This window comes from Mandrillus leucophaeus, unplaced genomic scaffold (genome assembly GCF_000951045.1).
Source record: "Mandrillus leucophaeus isolate KB7577 unplaced genomic scaffold, Mleu.le_1.0 Scaffold214, whole genome shotgun sequence".
NCBI classification, from domain to species: domain Eukaryota; kingdom Metazoa; phylum Chordata; class Mammalia; order Primates; family Cercopithecidae; genus Mandrillus; species Mandrillus leucophaeus.
In genome coordinates, this window is record NW_012102188.1 from 1,921,506 (window position 1) to 1,945,289 (window position 23,784).

The 23,784-nt window shown below is 40.9% G+C and overlaps 1 protein-coding gene across 3 annotated transcripts in view; it reads right to left on the bottom strand.

Annotated features, from left to right (window-relative positions):
* Positions 1-17,387, bottom strand: part of BUB1 (BUB1 mitotic checkpoint serine/threonine kinase) — a 51,031-nt gene extending 33,644 nt beyond the window's left edge. For 2 of the 3 annotated variants that reach the window (XM_011980530.1, XM_011980528.1), the window contains exons 1-10: positions 17,245-17,387; positions 13,712-13,771; positions 13,492-13,630; positions 12,078-12,274; positions 9,935-9,978; positions 8,859-8,959; positions 7,237-7,289; positions 6,961-7,145; positions 5,722-5,873; positions 1,022-1,281 (exon numbers count right to left, since the gene is read on the bottom strand). In XM_011980530.1, coding sequence (XP_011835920.1) covers positions 1,022-1,281; positions 5,722-5,873; positions 6,961-7,145; positions 7,237-7,289; positions 8,859-8,959; positions 9,935-9,978; positions 12,078-12,274; positions 13,492-13,630; positions 13,712-13,771; positions 17,245-17,270 — 1,217 coding nt within the window. In that variant the 5' untranslated portion in view covers positions 17,271-17,387. The remainder of the gene's footprint in view (positions 1-1,021; positions 1,282-5,721; positions 5,874-6,960; positions 7,146-7,236; positions 7,290-8,858; positions 8,960-9,934; positions 9,979-12,077; positions 12,275-13,491; positions 13,631-13,711; positions 13,772-17,244) is intronic. The other variant, XM_011980529.1, reaches the window with a different exon arrangement.
* Between the last annotated feature and the right edge of the window lie 6,397 nt (positions 17,388-23,784).

Below are 23,784 nucleotides of genomic sequence, written 5' to 3' on the forward strand. Positions count from 1 at the left end.
TTGAGTTCCATTTCAGGAAAAGAATTTTTACAGAAAAGACCAGGTAGTAAACATTTGTGTGACACAGTGATTATACGAATAAGAACCATCTCTATACGTGGTAAAGTCCTATGACTATTCAAATGATCCCATTCATTACAGAGGTTAAAGAGTTGAGCCCGGCTCTGGGCAGCTAACCAGAGTCAGGACATGGAGAAGCACTGGTGTGCCTCAGCTGTGCAGGACACCTTTGCTGTGATGAGCCAGCAGCCACAGTGCAGTGTCCTCCAGCCTTTAAAAGTAATGGTTATCAAGAAAGAAAAAAATGATACGAAAGCCATTTACATCAGTTTAAGTACACTTGGGGTATTGGATCTAATGTGTCTATTTAACATTGCTGGAATTCCCTTAATAAACCCTGTTAAGGTATAAAGTAAAACATGCAAAGCATTTTTAATTTTACAAATCCCTATAAAAACGAGCTAAAAGAGAGTCGAAATGACTGGAGGTAATTAAAAAAGTGATATGACATTAATTATAATTTCTGAAATCTGGAAAAATCCCTTAAAATTGGGGTAAAAACTTCCAATGCAGAGGTACATTTTGAGAGACAGAATCATGTGTATTAACCCCAAACTGCTCTCTATGGGAAGACAGAAGGAATATGAGAATACATGTCAAGTAATTGTCTAGATAGTTATGATCTCTGCAGGTATTCAAAGTCAGTGAGCAAAGGCAATTTTAGCCTAAAAGCTGTATATTCTTCAGTTACCAAGTGACTGTTGACTTTCAGAGTATTGAAAATTTTTAATTCACAAACATATAAGATAAAATAAATACTCTAAAAGAAGCATGGAATAAGTAAGCCTAAAGGATTGGGAGCAATGTTTTGCCACTTGCTTTTTCAACAACATACCTATCTAAAAATAAAAGGCAGACGTCATTCATCTTTTACATACTGTTCCTGATAATGCAGGTCATGTAGAGAAGGTGACAAGTGCCACTCACATCACTGTCATCTCTAGGACTACCTTCAGCTTACCCAGCATCTTTGCTGGCCACTGCAAACACGGAGTCTGTTACTGTCTGGGCTTTCAAAGGAACAGGAGGAGCAATGCTCTGGCTGCTGGCTGGGGACACCAAAGCTGCAGAAATAGCATTTGCCAAAGGAGGAACAACAGGAGGTGCCTCTCTTGGGTTCTTTTCCATGTTCACTGGTGTCTGCTGATAGGTGACTGGAAGACATGGAGCTCTCAGTTCCTGCTGGGAGCCTACACTTGGCCCCATACATGCTGGATTAACCTTTCATGTTGAACAAACAAACAACAAAAACAAAACCATGAAGTCCAGACTACTACTAATCAGGCATTACAACTTCTCAAAGCATGGCATCTGTCTTCAGTAGATTCCTTTTTCCTTGACGTTTCCCCATACTCCTTCTTCAAGCATTCTGAAATGTACAGTCAACAACAAAAAGACCACCCTACAAAACGGATGCTCTGTAGCTTCTGAACCACAGACACCATTAGCAGCTCATAATTTCTAACCACTGAAATAACGAGTCTCTGTAGTTGTATCAGCATTTAAGTATTATCTTATTTCTCTTTACTTAATTTTGGGAAAAGGTCAACAAATCAGTGTTATCAAAAGCTCATTACGGTGTTCCTCCCGTTAAAATACCCTTAGATTGGTATATGAGATAGGACTTGAAATCGGGAAAAAATAAATAAATAAAATACTTTTCGTAGCCATTTTCACTTTGAAGAATAGGAAACACAAATATAAATTGCAATAATAACTGCCACAAAAGCCTGTCTCACCACAGGAAGGATAATAAGCTCTAAATTTAAAATCTTTGCTTTGCTACTCACATCAATATAAGATTGTAATTGTATGCTTTAGTGTTACAAAGTTAGATGAGTTAATTTCTCACCATATAAAAGTATGCTTATAAATTGTTAAGAAAAACACCAGCCAGGCATGGGTGGCTCAAGCCTGTAACTTTTCAATCTCAGAACTTTGGGAGACCAAGGCTTGGTGGTTTGCTTGAGCTCAAGAGTTTGAGACCAGGCTCAGCAACATGGCAAAACCCTGTCTCTACACAAAATACAAGAAATTAGCTGGACATGGAGGCAAGTGCCTGTAGTCCCAGCTACTCAGGAAGCTGAGGCGGGAGGATCACTTGAGCCTGGGAGGAGGAGGCTGCAGCGAGCCGAGATTGCACCACTGCATTCCAGCCGGGATGACAGAGTGAGACCCTGCCTCAAACCACAAACAAACAAACACCACCAAATATCTAGGGCAAGAATAGTTATTTTACAGACTAATGGAAAAAAATACAAAAACCTCATCCTCCTTTGTCAGCAAAAATGATAACCGACACCACTTTCTCACCTACCAAATTAGTGAAGATTGTAATTAATCATAATATTCAATTCTGAAGAAATATTCTGAACAATACCAGAGATTTTCTCCACCAGATACCAAAACATGTAAGAAAGTTGGAGGCCGAGGTAGGTGGATCACAAGGTCAGGAGTTCAAGATCAGCCTGGCCAACACAGTGAAACCTCATCTTTATTAAAAATACAAAAAATTTGCCGGCCATCTTGGCCAGCACCTGTAATCCCAGCTACTAGGGAGGCTGAGGCAGGAGAATTACTTGAACCCAGGAAGCGGAGGTTGCAGTGAGCAGAGATCGCACCACTGCACTCCAGCCTGGGAAATAGTGGGAGACTCCGTTTCAAAAAAAAAGAAAGTTGTAGTAAATACATCTATGAAATGATCAAGTAGAGATCTACTGACTAAAACAAAGGTATAGATATTTTAGAATTGGATCTTGTATACATGAAAATTTAGTACATGGTAAAGATATTTTAAATCAATGGGGAAAGGCTGAGCAGATCAATAAATGATTTAGAGACAACAAGCAATCCACTTGGAAATTATAACCTGATGCTATTCATACAGAGAAGTAAGTTTGAAAAAGGCAGGCTTCTAGTTAAAGACAGTGGCTTGATATACTCCAAAAATCTCACCAAAATGACAGTGAAGGAATTCTACACTTAACATAGCTGTTGAAGGCGGCTAGGAGCGGTGTGTCCCTAATTGCTAGACAAGTTCAGAAATCGACAATGCTAGCTACACCTGAGAATGGAAGTGAAGGTAGAGCTGAAGATAGGAACATTGTAAAAGTCTGTTTAAAAAGCAGATGCCGGCCGGGCGCGGTGGCTCAAGCCTGTAATCCCAGCACTTTGGGAGGCCAAGGTGGGCAAATCACGAGGTCAGGAGATGGAGACCATCCTGGCTAACATGGTGAAACCCCGTCCCTACTAAAAATACAAAAAAAAAAAAAGAAAAATGCCGGGAGTGGTGGCAGGTGCCTGTAGTCCCAGCTACTTGGGAGGCTGAGGCAGAAGAATGGCGTGAACCCAGGAGGCAGAGTTTGCAGTGAGACGAGACTGCGCCCCTGCACTCCAGCCTGGGCAACAGAGCAAGACTCTGTCTCAAAAAAAAACAGAATTTAACAAGATGGCCATGAAAATTAAGGCAATCTCAAAGAAAATTAGGGGGAAAAAAGGACAAAGATAGAAAAAACGGTGAAATTTAAGAAAATTAAGAAAATTAAATGACCAGTCCAGGATAGCCTGACAGAGAGTATGAGGAAAAAATATCCACCTCCAAAAATGTATATTAAGAAAATTCCCCAGAGTTGCAAAACTAGAACATTTCAGCACTAAGTATAATGGATGAAAAGAGAAATATGTCACAATACAGCGGGGAAAAATGATCCTACACCCCTCCAGAGAAAAACAAACGTCATCTCAAAGAACCAAGAATGAGAAGGACTCGGGGTTTTTCCACACCAATAGTGCAAGCCAAAAAACAATGAAGGAGTGTCTTTAAAAACTCTTGAGTGAATGTGATTTCCTTCCCAGAACACTGTGCCCAACCAAATTATCAACCAAGTGTGAGAGTAGAATAAAGATGCTTTTAGACATGCAAGAGACCTCAAAAACTAACCCCTCAAACATGCTGCTGTTGCTTCTTCTTTTTTTTTGTTTGTTTGTTTTTTAAATAAGCTACTGAAGAATGTGTGCCTTCAAAATGAGGACATTAAGGAGAAATAAAGACATGGGAACCAGGGATATACCACAGGAAAGGAGCCAGGAAGAACAATTTATTAATAATTTCTTACAGCTATCCAGGGAAAATATAAATTATACAAAAAAAGAAATACAAAGAAATCAGAAAAAAATGAAATGACTCAAAAGAAAAATGGACAAAGCCATCCAGTCAATTTAAAGAAAAAAAAGTTAAACAGCCACTAAATGTATCCCAAAAATGTCCAAATCCACCTATAATTAAAGAAACTACATCAGGTGCTTGAAAAGATTTAGTATAGTTAATGTTAGCCAAATGTGTACAAGAAACAAGTCCTTTTACACACTATTAATGTGAGTGCACACTCCTAAGTTTAGAGAGGGCAGACTGACAGCATTTTAGGTACATACACTTGAAAGGCAGCATGACTTCTAACAGTTTCTACATGATACACTCCCTTTTATAAGGTATGACAGAAGACTATGCTGCAAGTAGAATTAGCTAGATAGCTATGCAATAGTAGTGAAAGATCTATCAGAGGTGTTAGGTAGAAAAAGCAGAAAATAAGTCTTATTTACGTAGAATGTTCTATTGTATTCATATTTATGTGTTATCATACACAGTCAGTCTGGAAAAATACAAACTACAGCAGTTAGCAATAAAGGAGAACATTCAGACCAGACGTGGTGGCTCACACCTGTAATCACAACACTTTGGGAGGCTGAGGCAAGAGGATCGCTTGAGCCCAGGAGTTTGGCACCAGGCTGGGCAACATGGCGAGACCCCATCTCTATAAAAAATAAAATAAAAAATTAGGTGGGTGTGGTGGTCGCAGCTACTCAGGAGGATACAATGAACAGTTATCATACCACTGCACTCTAGCATGGGTGACAGAGCAAGACCCTGTCTAAAAATTAAAAAAAAAAAAAAAAAAATGAAAAAGGAGAATGCGTGTGTGTGTGTATATATATGCATACATACACACACATATATATATACACAAATGAATGCTCTCCTTCATATATACATATATACGCACATTTCATGTGCTATTTTAAAAAACCATCATATAGTCACATATTTTTATACTTTCCAAATATGTAAGAAAATAAAGTATTTTATCTTTATGGTATCCTATGTCATAGACCGACATATACTACGAAAGATTAAGCAACCATTATACAGCTTAAATGAGTTTATTTCCAATCTCCTTCATTCACTTCTAATTTTAAGAAAATATATGTGGCTCTAACACACTCATCACTTACCTCCTTTTCCAAGATGAAATAATGGCAAACAAAAAACTTATCTAAATGATAAATTATTGAGAGTACTATACTCCAATATTCATTACACAATAGTCACTGAACAAAAACCAGAAAAAGGTCTCTATATAAATACATGAATGTATAGACATGTACACATACACACAAACCTGTAAAACATACTACCATTCTGTTCTATCACTTTCTACTCTCACTCTACTTTTTGAACTTCTGTGTCAAATTCTTTTAGACTTTCAGAAAGTTACTCGCTAAATTAACATCAGAATTAACTCTAAAACAGCACATAGAAAGGAACAAATCAAGCTGCCATTCCTGCTGCTGGGTACAGGACGTGTCATGAAGAGCACAACATACCTCGGACCTTTCCTGGGAAGCAGGCAGCTCCTCATGGGATGTCTCCACCACCTGATGTAACTTCTTATGAAGTTCATCCATTTTCTGTTTTAATAGCTGTTCTTCAAAAGCATTTGCTTCTTTCCTTTTCATATAATGTCTGTCTTCATTTACTTTAGGAAAGATAAAAATGGTTTGCATGCAAAATTTAAATCCAGGTCATCATAGGAATACATGCAAAATGAGGAAAGGGTTATATTTTAGGGGGCCGATTTTTCATATTTGGTTTTAGAAGCGAAACTTCTATTACCTTTTAATTTTTACCTGCCCACAGCTTGGCTGCTATATGTTCAGGGCATGTAAATTACTAAAAAAAAAAAATCTACATGCTGATCAAAAATAATAATAATAATAGCACAGTATAATAGTAAAGATTTTTTTAACCATCATATACATGATTGTTCTTGTAAACAATCATGATTGCTAAATCATTTTAAAGTAAGTTTTTATTTGTTTTTAAAAGATAAAAATTTTTAGAGACTTTCTAAGTAGAAATGCATTAACTGATCAGGGCTTCAAGCATGCTGTGGTCAGTCCCATTTCCAACAACTGGTTAACAGAGCCATGCCACAGACAAGTCAAAGAGTCTGGCTTAAGACTTTCGGTCATGGCATGTGAAAGAAAAATGCATCTATGCCCAGCACAAAATGAGTCCTCTGTGTTAACTGACTTGTCTTCTGTGTTGTCAACTGAGTATGAAAAGTAATGAACAAAAAAGGAAGGCCCAGAATGGCTACAGCCCAAATAACTTAGATGGTATAGAAGTTCTGAGTGGAATACAGGTTCAAATAACTGACCTAGGGGTTTAGAATTACTATATACAGATAATACTGAAAATTTTTAAAATATTTATTTCACTAAAGCTAAGATGACAGTGGTATGGATATCTAATTTAGCACTCTTTCACCCATGAGTTTGCTGCCAAGACATCAGTTTAGTCCTTGGACTAACTTGGCTGCTACACTAGTGGTTAAGCAATTTCCAATTCAGAAAAAAAAAAGTGCAGCTCGCTGCCAGAGTAGTACTCTCAGGGCAAACGCAAAATGGGTTAAGAATGATTTCGGGCTTCTGATAGGATGAGACGAAGACTTTTTTGCAGTCTTTCAACATAGTCAATTATTCTATAAAAAAGTAATTACTCAGAGATGAGGATTTTTTTAGGTGACATACGAATAACTCAAAATACAAGATTGCAAGTACCCCACTGCTCATGCTTTCTCCGTTGATTGTATTTCTGGGCTCTCAATTCTTCAAAGGAAAATTCTGATTCCCCACGAATAAGCTTCTCCTTGCAATACATAACAACCTGCTCAACATCAGCTTTGGATGCCAAAGATGAGTGCACAGAATATTCTGATTTAGAAATCATGATCACTCTTTGTTCCCTATAAGGGGGAAAAATACATTATTTACAACAACGTACCGAAGAGCATTTAAAGGAAACTAATAATAGATTAATGCACTGATTATACTTGCATATTTGACTCTTTATCACAAGCTGAAGACACCACTCCAGAAAGCTCTGAACCCTAAAAAACAAAAAACAAACATCAGCATTCACTTATCTGAGAAGAAAGCGTCACCCAAATTACTTCAGAAAACAATATGAAAATGCTTGAGGGGAAGAGGGATCTTAATCCCAAGATTTACGTAATTTTAAATTATGATTAATATCAAAAGATTTACTTTGTATCAACAACCTCACAATAACGATTGCAACTTAATCAAAGAAAGACTTTTTGGTTTTTTAATAAAGTCCTACTCAGCAGTAGAGAAGAACCATAGTTTATTTCCCTTCAATTCATAGTCTAGGAGCTAGACCATAGTGTCTGAACATTATGCGACTGACATTCCCAACTGCTGTGTTACATTTTTTTTTTTCTAATTAAAGTTTTCCTCAGGTACTACTCTGCCCTCAAGAGTTCTCAAATTCATTCACTAAACAAATATTTACCAGACACTTCCATGTCACACTCTGAGCTAGGTCTGGGAACTGTGACTGCAATCAAGACCCATCTCTACTGTCTAGAGCTTAGACAGGGCAAAAGGAGGTCAGGAGGCTGGCAAGCAACTATAGGATGTAAAATGTAAATTGGGACAAGCTGCACTACCTGTCAAAGTTAGGAATGCATATTCTACTTCTAAGAACGTGTTACATTAATAAAACCTGTACATACACCCTAAGAACAGAGGCGTTTCCATTGGCTTTTGCTTCAAGGAGGTCCTTGATGAACTTTGAAAGAAAGTTGTACTGTGGAGGGTAACATGGGAAACATAGTTGGGAAACATGAGGCTGAGGGAAGAAGAGACTTGAGCATTTTCCCATGTTGATATGCCATGGAGGCAGAAGAGATCTCCACAGGGCAAAAATCTTGATGAGGATAAGGACAAGCACAGATAGAAGGCCACCTTTTTCACAGGGAAGGATGCAGTTACATTTATTGGTTGGTGGCAGAAAACTGACAGATGTCACTTGATGGCATCTGCTATCTGTTGAGATAGTATTTTTGAAGTTCCTGAGACGGAGGCTAGAGGTAGCCAGGTCCCAAGTTTGAAGAGACTGAAAAGAAGTCTAAAATCACTATCTTTTGGCACTAAAGAGTGAACCTAGAAACATAAGAGATACACAAAACATAAAGAGTGAATTGGACACTGGAAGCATGTCCCAGTGCCTGGAAGTATGAGACCTCCCTGTTACTTGAGGTAACAGGCACCAACCTTTGAGGCTCTGAGTTTTGAAAGCCAGGCTCAGGAGCCCCCAGATGGGTGCAATCCCAGGTAGGGATTTCCAGAGCCTATGCAGAGGCCAGCAGAACAGAGGGAAGGACACTCATTGGTAAGGGAAAAGCTGGTGGGGAGAGTAAAGACAGGAGGCTATGTGGCGAGGGCCCCTGGGTTAGACAACAAATTGTATTTGAGGTGAGTTGTCGGGGAGAATAACAGGCCCAGGAAGTTGCCACAGGAGCAGGTGGCTGACATGGAGGTTAGAGCCATGAAAGATAAAAGAAATGAGATGTCAAAGTGGATATAGAAGGCAGCCAGGCTGGCCATTCAATACCATTCCCAGTTTCCACACAAGCTACAAATGTCATTATTACCTGATTCTTAGAAATGCAGGCCATGTTATTTCCTGGATTTGATTTTGATGTTATCATTTGGTTTAAAACCTGAACATTATGCAGAGGTTCTGAGGTTCTAGCTAAGAGGGAAAAGAGAATACAGTAAGGAGAAATTAAGGGTAAAACCATATTAAGTAAAATTATCACACATAATAAATTCCTTCCAGTAGGAATCATAAGAAGTAAATCAACTCATTTACACCGTCTCAGAAACTGCAACTAAAACGTTTTTAAAATAAGTATTATGCAATTTTCTGACCAATTCAAAATGCCAGGAAGTCCCCAAAAGAAATGTAAAACCTAACTAGTAATTTTAAACAACTGGATAGGAAAGGCAATGCTTATTGCTGAAATGTGATATTTAGTTCTAAGAAAAAGAAATGGCTATATTTCTTTAAAAGTTGCATTAAACACATTTGATTCCATTACAAGTAGATGGAGTCCAGATTAAGTATTTTGGTCAATTTTGAATTAAAAAAAAAAATCCTAGAAATACAGTGACATTATCTAGCTTTTCTTGCAGGTTTGCTCTTTTAAAATGCTAAGACAAAGCCCCTGCTGTCTGGGGCTATTTAGTGGGATTATGATGATCAGAATGCTTTCTCTGTCACCTGAGAGTACAATTTGGTTTTCATTAAAAATTGGATGGGTTTTCTTTTTTTCTTTTTTTTTTTTTTTGTTGTTGTGGAGACGGAGTCTCACTGTGTCGCCCAGGTTGGAATACAGTGGCCTGATCTCGGCTCACTGCAACCTCTGCCTCCTGGGCTCAAGCAGTTCTCCTGCCTCAGCCTCCTGAGTAGCCAGGACTACAGGTGCCCACCACCACAGTCGGCTAATTTTTGTATTTAGTAGAGACGGGGTTTCACCACGTTGGCCAGGCTGGTCTTGAACTCCTGACCTCAGGTGATGCACCTGTCTTGGCCTCCCAAAGTCCTGGGATTACAGGTCTGGGCCACCACGCCCAGCCAGGTTTGTTTTTTTAAAGAAAAGAAAATACTAGTACAAATCCAAGACTAAATGGACAACAACAGGCATTTTAGACAGCCTGATTTTACCTTGAGCTGGCAAATGGGTTTCAGTGCGGCGTGTCTGAAATAACCTAAATGATAGCAGAAAAGACATCAATATAGATTATAAAACAGTACACAGCTGTTAGAGTGAAAACTAAACACCATAGACAACTTATTATAAGCTAGTAAAGTCTGATGTCAAGAGAGAATGTACAGTTAAATTTTAGAGTTGCTTTGAAATTAAAAAATAAAATTCTGGAAATATTTTTATATCCAATACATTATCTGTATTACAAAAATTCCTCCTTTTGCCTAGTTTATGTCAGTATTTCTCAAATTCATATAAAAATGCACCCTCTTTCTCCATGTGTCAAGTCTGCAAATGTTCTAACACAGGATGTTTGAACTCCTACTTTAGGTACTTTATACATTTGGAACATAATGAATATATTTGGAAGAAAGAAGTGAAAGTACAAAAGTACTTAGATTACTGCTTCGAAAGGCAGACATATCATTGTTCACGCTCTGTGAGAAGTTCTCAAATATGTCATTTCATGGCATATTTCATTTTCAATTCTACCTGTCGAGTAATGTGCAATTCCTACGCCTGACATTTCTGAGCGATGCGAGCCAAAGTGCACACTATAAAGCAACCAAGTGGTAAGCCTCGTTGGCTCTTAAGTCAAACAAACCAATGGTTAAGAAGCCATTTTACATGATGAGGAAAGACTGAAAATTACATGATATTAAATAATTATTGTTAGTCTTCTTAGGTATGATTATGGAATAAGGCTCTGTAAGAAATAAGACTTTAGAGATGTTTACAATAGGGTTTGGGGAAAAATATTTTGCTGTTATGGATAGGCTTTAAAATTCCTCAGCATTGAGAAACATGAAATGTTAATTATTAAAAGCTGGTGATAGATAAATGGAAGTTTATTACACTAATTTTTTCTTTTTTGTGTGTTTGAAAAATCTCATAATGACATCTTAAAAAGGCATGAGTAATACAGAAAAATTGAAAAGATGAGCATATTAAAGCCTGGCAAGGGGTGCAGTAGATAATGGAGCTCAAATTCTACTAATGAGAGGAGAAGAGTAAACAACTGGTATAACCTTCAATAGGTAGTTTGGTTACATGCACCACAAGTGTAAAAAGTCTTCATACACCCTTTGACTCACCAGTTTCAATTCTGAGAATCTATGAGCAGAAACTAACTAAAAATAGGAAATATACTAAAAAATACTTTTATGATGAAGGAAAAAGACGTTGACACAAAGCTGTATATGTACACAAAGCATGCATGCAATCCTGTAACAAGGAAAAAAAGCGCCAAGGAAAATGCCAAAAGGTTTTCTTTCGTTTTCTGTATTTTCACAATTCCCTAAGTGACACGTTTGATCATAGAAAAAGTTTTAAAAATGTGAACAATGTTATTCATTAAGAAATATATTCATCACAGGCCAGGCACAGTGGCTCACACCTGTAATCCCAGCACTTTGGGAGGCCGAGTAAGGCAGGAAGATCACTTGAGGTCAGGAGTTCAAGACCAGCCTGGCCAACATGGCGAAACCTCGTCTCTACTAAAAATAGAAAAATTAGCTGGGCATGGTGGCATGTCCCTGTAGTTCCAGCTACTCAAGAGGCTGAGGCAGGAGAATCTCCTGAGGCCGGAAGTGGAAGGCTGCAGTGAGCTGAGATCACACCACCGCACTCCAGCCCGGGCAACAGAGTGAGACTCTATCTCCAAAAAAAAAAAGGTATTTATCATAGTGCCGTTTATAAAAATCAAAATGTAAACAACTTCAATGTCCAGTTGGAGAGTGGTTGGATTATGACACAACACTGTGACAGGTTTCACAACTACTACAGAAGTAGTTTAAAAGTTCATAATTTCGTCAGTATTTCTTTGTATGTATAACCAGACATACAATATGACTTGCTGTTAAAATATATAAACACAAAGATACCCACACAGGCACAGGAAAAGATACTAGAAGGAAATGTGCCAGTTATTGTTAACAGTAATATTTCTGAGCAGTTTTTTTCTTTACACTATCCTATATTATCCACATTTTCCAAAACTAGCAGGATTCCCCTGTACAAATTGCTAACGATACAATTTTTAACAGCAAACACTCCTTTTCAAAGTCAGAATCATCACAGTGAGTTTGACTTTGTAAGCACCTGTACTGTTGTTGCAGGAGCTGTCTGGGTTCAGCCTGGTTTTGAATTCCTCTCTGAAGGACAGCACTGGCGTGCTGTAGCTCTCCTTGGGCTTCCAGATGCCCCGCCCAGGTTATGTACAGAAGGGATGACAGGGTTCCAATCCCACGGTTGTACAGGAACTCAAAAAATTGATGGAGGTCACTGTTGTACTCAGCCTACGGGAACCCAAAACAAAAAGACGTAAGAATAATGGAACTGCTAGTCTACGTCTGGTGAGGAGTTAGCCAGCTAAGCTGGGAGCCCCTAGGTAGCTTCAGATGGGAGCCGGTCACCAGCAAAACCAAGGCAGGTTTAGAGGGCTGGACTTTTCAGCCCCACTGCTGAACCTCCAGGGAGGGAAGAGGGACTGAAGTTTAAGCCGATCACCAATGGCCAATGATTTAATCAATCATGTCTGTGTAAGGCACCTCCATGAAAACCCAAAAGGATAGAGCTTAGACAAGCTTCTGGAGAGCTAAATACATGGGAGGTTCCTGGAGGGTGTCACACCTGGAAAGGGCAAGGAAGCTCCACACACCTTCACCAATACCCTGCCCTAAACATCTCTTCATCTGGTATTCATCGATATTCTTAGTAATATCCTTTATAATAAAACATTAACCGAAAGTAAGTGTTTCCCTGAGTTCTGTGAGCCACTCTAGCAAATTCACCAAACCCAGGCCCAGGGAGAGGGTTGTGGGAACTCTGCTTTATAGCCAGCCAGTCAGAAGCACAGGTAAAACAACCTGTGGCTTGCAATTGGCATTAGAAGTGAGAGGCAGTCTTGTGGAACAGAACCCTTAACCTGTGGAATCTGAAGGTATTTTCAGGTAGTGCTGGAATTGAATTGGAGACACAACTACAGAGTTGACTGACTGGTTACTGGTAGAGAGAAGTCCGCACATAATCTTTTTTCTTGGTAGGGGGACAGAGTCTCACTCTGTCACCCAGGCTGGAGTGCAGTGGCAGGATCTCGGCTCACTGCAAAATCCACCCCCCAGGCTCAAGCAATTCTCCTGCCTCAGCCTGCCGAGTAGCTGAGATTACAGGTGCCTGCCACCATGCCCAGTTAATTTTTGTATTTTTAGTAGAGACAGGATTTCACCATGTTGGCCAGGCTGGTCTCGAATTCCTCAACTCAAGTGATACACCTGCCTTGGCCTCCCAAAGTGCTAGAATTACAGGCGTGAGCCACTGTGCCCAGCCCCTACATACTTTTTAATCACTAGTGGCACAGAAGTCTGTTGAATCAGAGAATAAACAGTCTTTCCTCTCTACATCTTCAGAACAAGAAACAAGGAATTAAAAGTCTAAAATGATCTTACAATCTAAGTTTAAAAAGCAAAAGTACAACAAGATTATAGATTTGATTATACATCTTAAGTATACTTACAAATTTTAAACAATAATTGATGAATCTTGGGTCATTGTGGTATTTCTTCTTATCTAAAAATTCCTTCATTAAATGTTCTAGTAAAGTTATCAAGTATTCTTTATTCTCAGGAAAATTCTCTTCTACCCACTGTATGTATCTAGAAAAATATGGATAATGTTAATTTTCCACGGGGCAGCATATAGTTTGTTTAGGGGAAATAAAATAACTAAATGCTGACCTTTCCCATTCACCAAGGGGGTCATTGCCCTTGTAGCTCTGCATGTGGGCTTCAAGCATCCTAGAAGAGAGAAAGGTATGCACATGGGATATTAGGGATACTGCCTACAAGCAAAAGATAGACTTCATTTTACATATACCATTTATATGCATTACAATGAAAATCTTAACTATCAATCCACATAGTATTTAAAATTTTAAGAAGCATTCACTCATAGAAAACTCAGAAGCAGCCAGTGTTTTTCTAGAAGTCCCAGCTCTGTCCCCAAGTGTCCTCCTCCTCTCACAGAACCCCAATGTCACTACCACCATGAGGGGCAGTGTCCAGAAGTTTGCTCCTCCTCCTAACAAAAGGATCCAAGCATGGCACTGATTCACACCCCTGCCCTTCCAGTGGGATCCAGGCATGGCACTGACTCAGACCCCTGCCCTTCCAGTGGGATCCAGGCATGGCACCGACTCACACCCCTGCCTTTGCTTCCCAGGAGCATGGCTGAGACATGGCTGGAACAAGAGTCAAAGAGGACTTGTAAATGGGTGTGAGGCAGCCCAGAGTACCACAAAGTAGAGTTTCCAGACACCGTTTGTTTTCATGGCTTCAAAGTAACGAAGTCCCTGAGGAACAGCAGATGATAGCAGTGCTCAGAAATCAGCCACAGAGCTCCCAGAGAACTCTGTGTCCCCCACTTCCACATACTCAACCACAGCTGAAAAAAATCAGTCAGGCAGAGCAAAATTCCCCTTGGGAATTCAGATGCTAGAGGGGCTAAACAAACAAAAAGAAACATGCAAAGTAACGTCAGGTTACACTAAGTACTTAGAAGAACAAACAAAATGAAATATCACAGGAGAAAGGGTGAGAATGTGATAAGAGTTACTAGTTTTAGACAGGGTGGTCAAGGAAGTCCTGCCTCTCAGAGGCGGTGACATGTGATCAGTGCCAGACAGCCATGTAGCTATCTGAGGGGGAAATGGTCAAGGCTGAGAGAACTTCAGGAACAGAAAGCAAGCCAGTGTGGTTTAAGTGTGATGAGCAGAAAAATGCGGGGGTGACAAGACCTAATTTGCATTTTAATGTACCTCTGTGTGAAGAAGGAGGTAGAGGTGAGAATAGAAGTGGGAAACCAGTCAGGAAGACTCGTAGGTTTTCTATCTGAGACACTATACGAATTTTTTTTTTAAAAAAAAGATGTGAAAAGCAATATGTATTTTTATTTTTATTTTTTTAGAGATGGAATCTTGCTCTGTTGCCCATGCTGGAGTGCAACGGTGCAATCATGGCTCACTGTAACCTCAAACTCTTGTGTTCAAGTGATTCTCCTGTCTCAGCCTCCTGAGTAGCTGAAGCTACAGGCACATGCCAGCATGTCTGACCAATTTTTTATTTTATTTTTTGCAGAGATGAGGTATCACTATATTTCACAGGCTGGTCTTGAACTCCTGGTCTCAAGTGACTCTCTCACCTTAGTCTCCCAAAGTGTTGGAATTACAGGCATGAGCCACCGTGTCCTGCCTAAAAAGCAATATTTACTTCTAGCTATCACCTTGGTATACAAATGAAATCAATGTTTCTTATGACTCAAAATCCAGAAGCCACAAAAGAAAAGCTAAATAAAGACAACCATATATAAATAAAAACTTCTGCATGGCAAATAACCAAAACAAACAAAAAACCTACAAAATAGAGTCAAAAATGATAAACTGGAAAAACAATGAGCTTTTAGAAGCTGAGAAAAAAAGTTATTAACCCATTTTTTTTTTAACAAGCAAAGGGCATAAGAAATTATTTCACAGAAAAACATACATGGCTCACAAACGTGAAAAATGTTCAACCTCTCAAAACAGAAATTCACTTCGCTGAGACACAATTTTTCACTCATCAGATTGGCAAAAATAAAAACCGTGACAAGACTGTGTAGGTGCAGCAATGGGAAGCAGGCTCTCTGTCACATCTTGCTTGTAGGTGGGCATGCGCTCAATTCCTGCCAAGGGGATTATCTACCAAAACTGGACTGATTTGCTTCTGATCCAGCAAACCACTTCTGCAGATTTGGAAGACACATACATGTGTATCCGCAAAATGTTTTGTACAAGATTTTTCACTGTGCCACCATTTGAAACAGACTGTCAACAATCTGTGTCTATCAATAGTTGACTGCTTAGATCAATTTTGATACATGAAATATTACACAGTTGTAAAACAAGAATAAGAAAGAACTTTATGTATTGGTAGAGATCTCCAGGGATATTGTTAGGCAAAAGAGCAGTGTACATACTGTTATATTTTGTGTGTGGTAAAGGCAAAAAATGTATACAAACATGCAGACATTTAATATATTATAATAATGTAAATATTTATATTTCCAAAAAGAAACTAGAAAAACGGTTACATGTGACAGAGCAGGAGAGTAGACAGGTACAGGAGTTCTTGGTCAATACTGTTCTGAATCTTCTTTTAGTCATATAAACGTATTGCTTATTTTTAAAACTAAAAACAAAAAAAATTCTGAATTTTAAATGTCTCTCATGCTTTATAGCAGAGGGACAAATCCCTATTTCAGAACCTTTCTTCCAAAATATGTCTGGTAGGCCCGCCCAAGGTAAACATTTCATGTTCTAACACCAACCACATTTCTCTAGTAAAATGACCTGAATACCCTGTAATAGTAAAACATCCAGTTCATTAAAGCAAATTCATCTTTAGTAAGCCAAAATAGGACAAGGAATATTTGCTTTCCATTTAAAAAAAGGGGCGGGGGACTTCTGAAAGAAAATAATTTGCCGGCTAGGTTGAAGGCTACAGAAAAAGTCTTAGAGCAAATGGATTTTTGTTTGGACTATATTTAACAATCTCGGTCTTCTGATCCCAAGGAACTGATAAAACGGACCAGTTTCACTTCCTGCACCTATGACTTAATCGTTTTAAATGCCTTTAAGTCACAGTCTGGGTAAATCATCTAAGTCATAAAACAAAAGCGTGGGAACTTCAAAAGTTAGTGATGTTGGCGGGTTGGCACACATCACTCAATAATAAGCAAAGCTATTTTTTTTTTCAGTTTTTTTTTCTTAAAAGTACCCTGTATTCAAAGACTTTTAAAAAACAGCAGTGAGATTACGGATAGAAGAGCAACTTTAAATTCGTTCCCTACTGTAGTCGAATTGTTAAATACGTGACTTTGAAAATGTATCATAAAATCTAAACCCAAGGTTCAGGATTTTTCTCAGGTTGAACTGTCAGGAGGGGATTCCTTACAAAGAATAAACGAGAGCTCTGAGGACCTAACGAATTATCCAGATTCCTCCAAACGGCCACTGTGGCGCGGATGGGCGGACAAGCTCCGGGCCTCAGCGGAATCCAAGGTGCCGGAGCCCTCCCCGGCTCTCAAGCAGCCCATGGCCTTGCTGGGTGGGACACATTCCAAACCCAGGAAGGGGGCGGAGGGGGCAAAAGAAGGCAGATCTGGGGCAGGCCAGGCCCGAACCCCAGCCGCCCCAGCCCCCTGGGCTTCCCTGCCCCACCAGACGGACACTTACTGAAGGACATTTTCCGGGGTGTCCATGGCCAGAGGACGCTGGCCGGCAGCGGCCAAATTTCAGCCACAAACCAGGAGCCGCCGCCGATTCGAATACCCCGCGCAGCCGCAGTCGGCTCGCCGAACGTTTCAGGGCGCCTGCCCATTGGTGGCGGCGGCAGAAGGCTGGCCAATCGCCGGGGCCATTGCTCGGAGATCAAGTCCCGCCTCCCTCCCTTGGGCCAGTAGCTCCTCCCATTTCCCGTGGTTTTCGGTTGAACCGAAACCTGGCAGTTGCTGAGCGAGCGCTGGGTGTCTGGAATGCGGCGCGGCGAGGAGGAGCTGCCTTGGCTCGGCGTAGGGAATTGGCTTTTTTGTTTTAGCTATCCAGGTTGTAACTGGTCTACGTAACTACATAATTACACGATTAAACCATCGTTGTAGGAAAGGCTTTGCAAGAGAAAAATGTCTTAACTGGAATTCTTTGAGAAAGAAAAACCGTGCCTCAGTCCTTGGGTCCTGAGAGTCGTGTTTCTTCTCCCCTTCACTTAAATATGTAAATCAGAATCATTATGTCTGGTTCATGGAACGGAAGAAAAAAATTCGTGTGCAGGGTCGAGACTGTCGTAGCGTAATCCGCAGCACCCGGGAGGCAGGAGGGGAGAAAAAACGGGACCTGCTGCCGGGGACCCCTCCCGCTTTCTGGCAGTTTTCTATCAGCGTCCTCGGCTGTGAGAAAATATCCCAGATGCTGAAACCAATAGTCTTAGCCCAGAATCTCAAATGCCGTGGCAAAGAGGGAGTGACGACGGCCTGTGGAAAAACCTGAGGAGTTTTTGGCTCAGCCTTCATGTAGAGGGGACGTGGGCGGGGCAGGGGCGTTCTAGGGTTGGCTGCATAATTTTACACGAGGCACTGGAAAGTGATGGGTTAGTGTCCTTGGAGTAGACCCCTGGGCTTTATTTAACTGATCTGAAAGGCTGGGCTCTGAGCTACACAGGGGACCTGTCAAACAGCTTCACGTGGAAGGTGGGGCTCACGGGACTGGACTTTCTCTACAGTCAGCTGTAATTAACATAAAAGCAGAAAAGTTTGGGTAGATTACAGAATGCCCGCTTTCAACATCTTTTGGGGGACAGGGCACTCTGGGAGACCAAGTTCTTAGACACCATAAAATCAAAAATAGACACTTCTTTGTAGAGGAGTCCAGATGTCTAAAGAGGAAATAAGTAATACGTAGGCCGGGCGCGGTGGCTCAAGCCTGTAATCCCAGCACTTTGGGAGGCTGAGATGGGCGGATCAAGAGGTCAGGAGTTTGAGACCAGCCTAACCAACATAGTGAAACCCCATCTCTACTAAAAATACAACAAATGGCCAGGCGTGATGGCACGTGCCTATAATCCCAGCTACTCAGGAGGCTGAGGCAGGAGAATCGCTTGAACTCAGGGAGGCGGAGGTTGCAGTGAGCTGAGATCGCGCCACTGCACTCCAGCGACAGAGAGGGAGTTCCTCCCAACAAAGCAAAAAGTCGGGCGCGGTGGCTCACGCCTGTAATCCCAGCACTTTGGGAGGCCGAGGCGGGCATATCACCTGAGGCTAGGAGTTGGAGGCCAGCCTGGCCAACATAGTGAAACCCCGTCTCTAGTAAAAATACAAAAATCAGCTAAGTCCTGTCTCTACTAAAAATACAAAAATTAGCTGGGTGTGGTGGTGCGCGCCAGTAATCCCCCCAGCTACTCTGGAGGCTGAGGCAGGAGAATCGCTTGAACTCAGGGAGGCGGAGGTTGCAGTGAGCTGAGATCGCGCCACTGCACTCCAGCGACAGAGAGGGAGTTCCTCCCAACAAAGCAAAAAGTCGGGCGCGGTGGCTCACGCCTGTAATCCCAGCACTTTGGGAGGCTGAGATGGGCGGATCAAGAGGTCAGGAGTTTGAGACCAGCCTAACCAACATAGTGAAACCCCGTCTCTACTAAAAATACAACAAATGGCCAGGCGTGATGGCACGTGCCTATAATCCCAGCTACTCAGGAGGCTGAGGCAGGAGAATCACTTGAACCTGGGAGGCAGAGGTTGCAGTGCTCAGATTGCACCACTTCACTCCAGCCTGAGCCACAGAGTGAAATTCCGAGAGAGAGAGAGAGAGAGAGAGAGAGAGAGAGAGAGAGAGAGAAAGAGAGAAAGACAAAAACCCTAAACAAAAATTTAGCTTCTGGAAATTCTGATGCTCACTGAGTCCGAAATTTCTTCCAGTGTGTTGATGGCTTTGAATCTACCTGAGTCTCCAATTTGTGGGGTTTATTACTCAAAAGGTAATAAACTGTGAGGTCTTTAGATAAGTGCTGGATTCCGCTAACCATCACAGGAACTAGGACACTTTTGGTCCCATCAACTCAAGTTTTCATCTGCTTCTGATAGTGGCTCAATCAGTAATCAATTAGGAAATGTTGATTGAGAAGCCATCATGAGCTAGGTGCTAATTATAACCTTGTCTAAGTCAAACAGAGCCTGTCCTGAAGGAATTAATGATTTAGTCTGGGAAATGAGGACACAGAAATAAAGAATTGTTTAAAGGTGGTATATATGTATATTAAGAGCCAAAAGAGTTCAGACTGTATCTGCTAGGCCAGCAGTCCCCAGCCTATTTGACACCAGGGACAGGTTTCATGGAAGACAATTTTTAATTTTTCATGGTGGGGTGGTGGCAGGGGCGAGGGATTGTAGGGGTGGGCAGTGGGTGGGATGGTTTCGGGATGAAAGTGTTCCATCTCAGATCATCAGGTGTTGGATTCTCATAAAGAGTTCGCACCCTAGATCCCTCACATGCGGGCAGTTCACAATAGGGTTTGCACTCCTATGAGAATCTAACATCCCGCTTATCTGACAGAAAGTTGAGTTCAGACCGTCACCTGCCAATTACCTTCTACTGTGCGGCCCAGTTCCTAACAGGCCATGAACAGGTACTAGCCCATGGCCTGGGATTGGAGACCCTTGTGCTAAGGGTATTCCGAGGAGGAAGAGGTCTTGTGGACCTGTTGGCGAGACAAAGCTTCATAGGGAAGGTGGGGCTTGAATTGGGCCTTGAAGGGAGTGGGGATGGATATGGGTCTGGCAGAACCCTGGGGAGGTCATTCTATGTGTAAATCAAGATTTTAGAAGGAAATCACTCTTGAGGATTCATGAGCATTAGAGGTTCTTTTTCGAAAGACTGGTTTGTTATTTTGACGTTAAATCTTGAATGCTATACTAAGAAGTTTGTACTTCATCACTTTAGTAATGGTCTTTTTGAAGCAAATAAGCATATGATCATAAGGACCTCATGATAGTTACACTTAGCTCTACCCTGTTTTCTAAAAGCCACAGAAGTTGTTTACTCTCCTTCACTTACTGGGGGTTCCTCTCCCACCAGGCTTGTTTATGGGTGAGGTACTATAGATGCTGTCCTCCACCGCCCTTAAAAAAAGCAAACTAACTCCTTGTCAAACTCCAATGCCAATCACCGCAGGTATATCCAGGAGTCATAGAAATAAAATACTAGCATTGTCAGCAGTAACTAGAGACCCACATTTTCCTAGGAATAATGTCCTGGCTTATTCAATGGCTTCCCTTTATTTTCACTTATGACAGTTCCCCTCTGCCATTATTCTTAGAGGAAAAATCAAAGTGATCTGCCGACACAATGTGTTCATCTTAATATCCCTATTAGGCTAATAACATAAAAATCTAAAGAGCCCAAATCCTGAACCTGGTAGTGTTCAGGAATTATTGGAGACAGGGAGAGGGATGGGCAGGAAAGGCAGAGAAAAGTAATTTGCAGACTTCAAACTGGCGTTGCAGGCAGAGAGAATGGAAGATGAAGGAGGGAATCAGATCACATGGAAGGACAATTCTCAGAACACAATGATGTCCTTAATATACAGGAAAAAGAAAAGAATCCAAGATAATTGGAGAGCCTAGGAGAATTACTAGAAACAGGCCGTTGGTGCTGGGAAGGCTGCTGCTTTGGTTTTAACAAAGTTGAGTTGGGAGGGTTACCAGGCCTTTTTCTTCTACACAATAGGCCTTGTAAAAGAGCAGACAACTTTGGTTCACAGGCTTCAGAAGCTTATTGAAAGAAGTTTCAGGTTCCACTTCCTAAGCCTAGAATGATTTTTTTTTTTTTTCCTAAGAGCTCCACATTATCTCTACATGTCGGGGATAAATGAAGAATCTCTGAATATTTTGATACTTTGATAAAGAAAATCTGTAAACCTCAAAGAAATACACACTGGCCATTTATATATATCAATATAAGCAGAAAATACCAAAGGGCTGGCAAATGTGTGGCTCATTTTTAAAAAATTCACCAATTGGAAGCTCGTGCCACTGATAGCACTCCGATTTCTCAGCTCTCACCCTTGTACTTTAATCTTCCTCCTCTGCCATTTTGTCTCAGGCCTAAGTTGAGAGTGCAGCAGTTGTCATAGAATGTCTGAAAGTCTATTAAATGATAATTCTTGCTTCATTAATGTGGCACTCCCTCTTATTTTTGGCATTACTGTTGCTTTAGTGTTTCTGTTACCTCGTCTCCTCAAACCCACCCCAGAGTGTGAGAGGAGAGGTGTGCTTTGGTCTGGGTCAGAGCAGCAGATCTAGCTATGTCTAAATATATGCATCTGATGCGGAAATGTGCAGCTGTAAGTCTGTCTTCCTTTCCGACTCCAATTCCCCTTATGATTTTAATACTAAATGTCCATCTATCTAAAAATGACTCTGATAAATTTCTCTATTATGAAGGCCAATAGATAAAGTATCTTCATTTGTATATGGGCTTTCAATGTCTTGCGATTCCAACATCATAATTCCAAACTTATTGGAGAAGAAAAATCAGGCCACATCAGTGTACTTAAGATCCAACCTTGATTTTCCTAAGAAGCAGTAAATGGGGCAAATGACCTAAACTCTCAATCTGGGTATCAGCTTCCTGATCTGTGAAATGAATGAAGAAACCTGTCCCTTTGTCTTCATAACGGTCCTTTGTCTTCCACTATCCAATAACCTCATAAGATTTTCAACTTAATTCCTAACATATCTTGGAATGACACATAATATCAAAATTAGTGCTGTGTTTCACAAAGGAAAATGATTTTCTCTAGGTTCTGCAGATTTGATCTAAGCAAATAATCCCAGATACTTGTATATCTTCTTTTCCCTGAGAAATTTAGAGACATTCAAAGTAGTAGTACTAGATGTGTGGCTAGCACATAGTGCCCTGAAACATTATATAAGGTTGGAGATTTATAATTAGAATAGTTTCAGAAAACAAAGGAGTGATTTAGGAGACTGTAGAATATTAAGAATAAAGTCAACAGGCAGAAAAGGAGATCTATAGCTCCATCTTAGACATTTTTCATCTGTGTGTGTGTTGTGATTTTGGAGGACACCTATGGAACCAATGGTAGCCCTGATTCTACCCTGTATCACTGCAGACTGGGAGGAAAGATGGAGGGGAGATAGGGGAATGGGATCCCAACTCCCTCAAGAAACCTCCCCAGTAATCTTTGATAGGTTGTGCAGTTCAGCACATCATCCTGGTGTTTATATGAAGGTCTCAAGTGATCCCTAAATGTTAATTCCATTTTAGGTGTGGTAATTGTATTAGTCCATTCTCGCACTACTATAAAGAAATACGTGAGACTGGGTAATTTATAAAGAAAAGGTTTAATTGGCTCATGCTTCTGCAGGCTGTACAGGAAGCAGAGTGGCTTCTGCTTCTCGGGGGCCCTCAGGAAACTTACAATCATGGTGGAAAGTGAAGAGACAGCAGGCATGTCTTACATGACTGGAGCAGGAGGAAGAAAATGAGAGAGGGGAGATGCTACACACTTTTAAACAACCAGATCTCGAAAGAACTGTATCATGAGAACAGCACCAAGGGGATGGTGCTAAACCATTCATGAAGGATCCATCCCCATGATCCAATCACCTCCCACCAGGTCCCACCTCCAACACTGGGGATTACAATTTGACATGAGATCTGGGTGGGAACACAGATCCAAACCATATCAGTAATAGAGACCAGAGGCCATATTTCTTGCCCTTTCCTATTGGAGGCAATTTGATTGTTCAGAAGCTAGGCCTTGAATCCTAAGCACTGATATATGGCTGCTTGTATTTCCTCCAAACTGGCCCAACTTCACTTTGTGCACTTCTTCAGACTTCCTCCCTCTTGTCAGCTACAGAGTTCCTTAGCTTCTGTTCTTGAACTTTGGATTCTTTCATTGCTGTGTAAGTTGTGCTGACTTGGATTCTGAGGCAGACTGTCCTAATACTTAGGAAACTCGATCCAGCAAACTTTAGTCCTGGAAGTGAAAGCATACATGGAGCATGTCACTTTCTTCTTTAAGGGCATTATTCTAAATCTGTAGTCGCAATCCCCTCCAATTAGGCTCCTAAATCCTAGTTTAGTGGGATGATCCCTGTGGGCAAGGCCAGAGACCAACAGCTTTTCCAAGCCTTTCTCTGCCTTCAGGCGTTGAGGACAAAGGTTGTTTTCCTTTCTTCTTCACAGCTGCTATCACCTTTT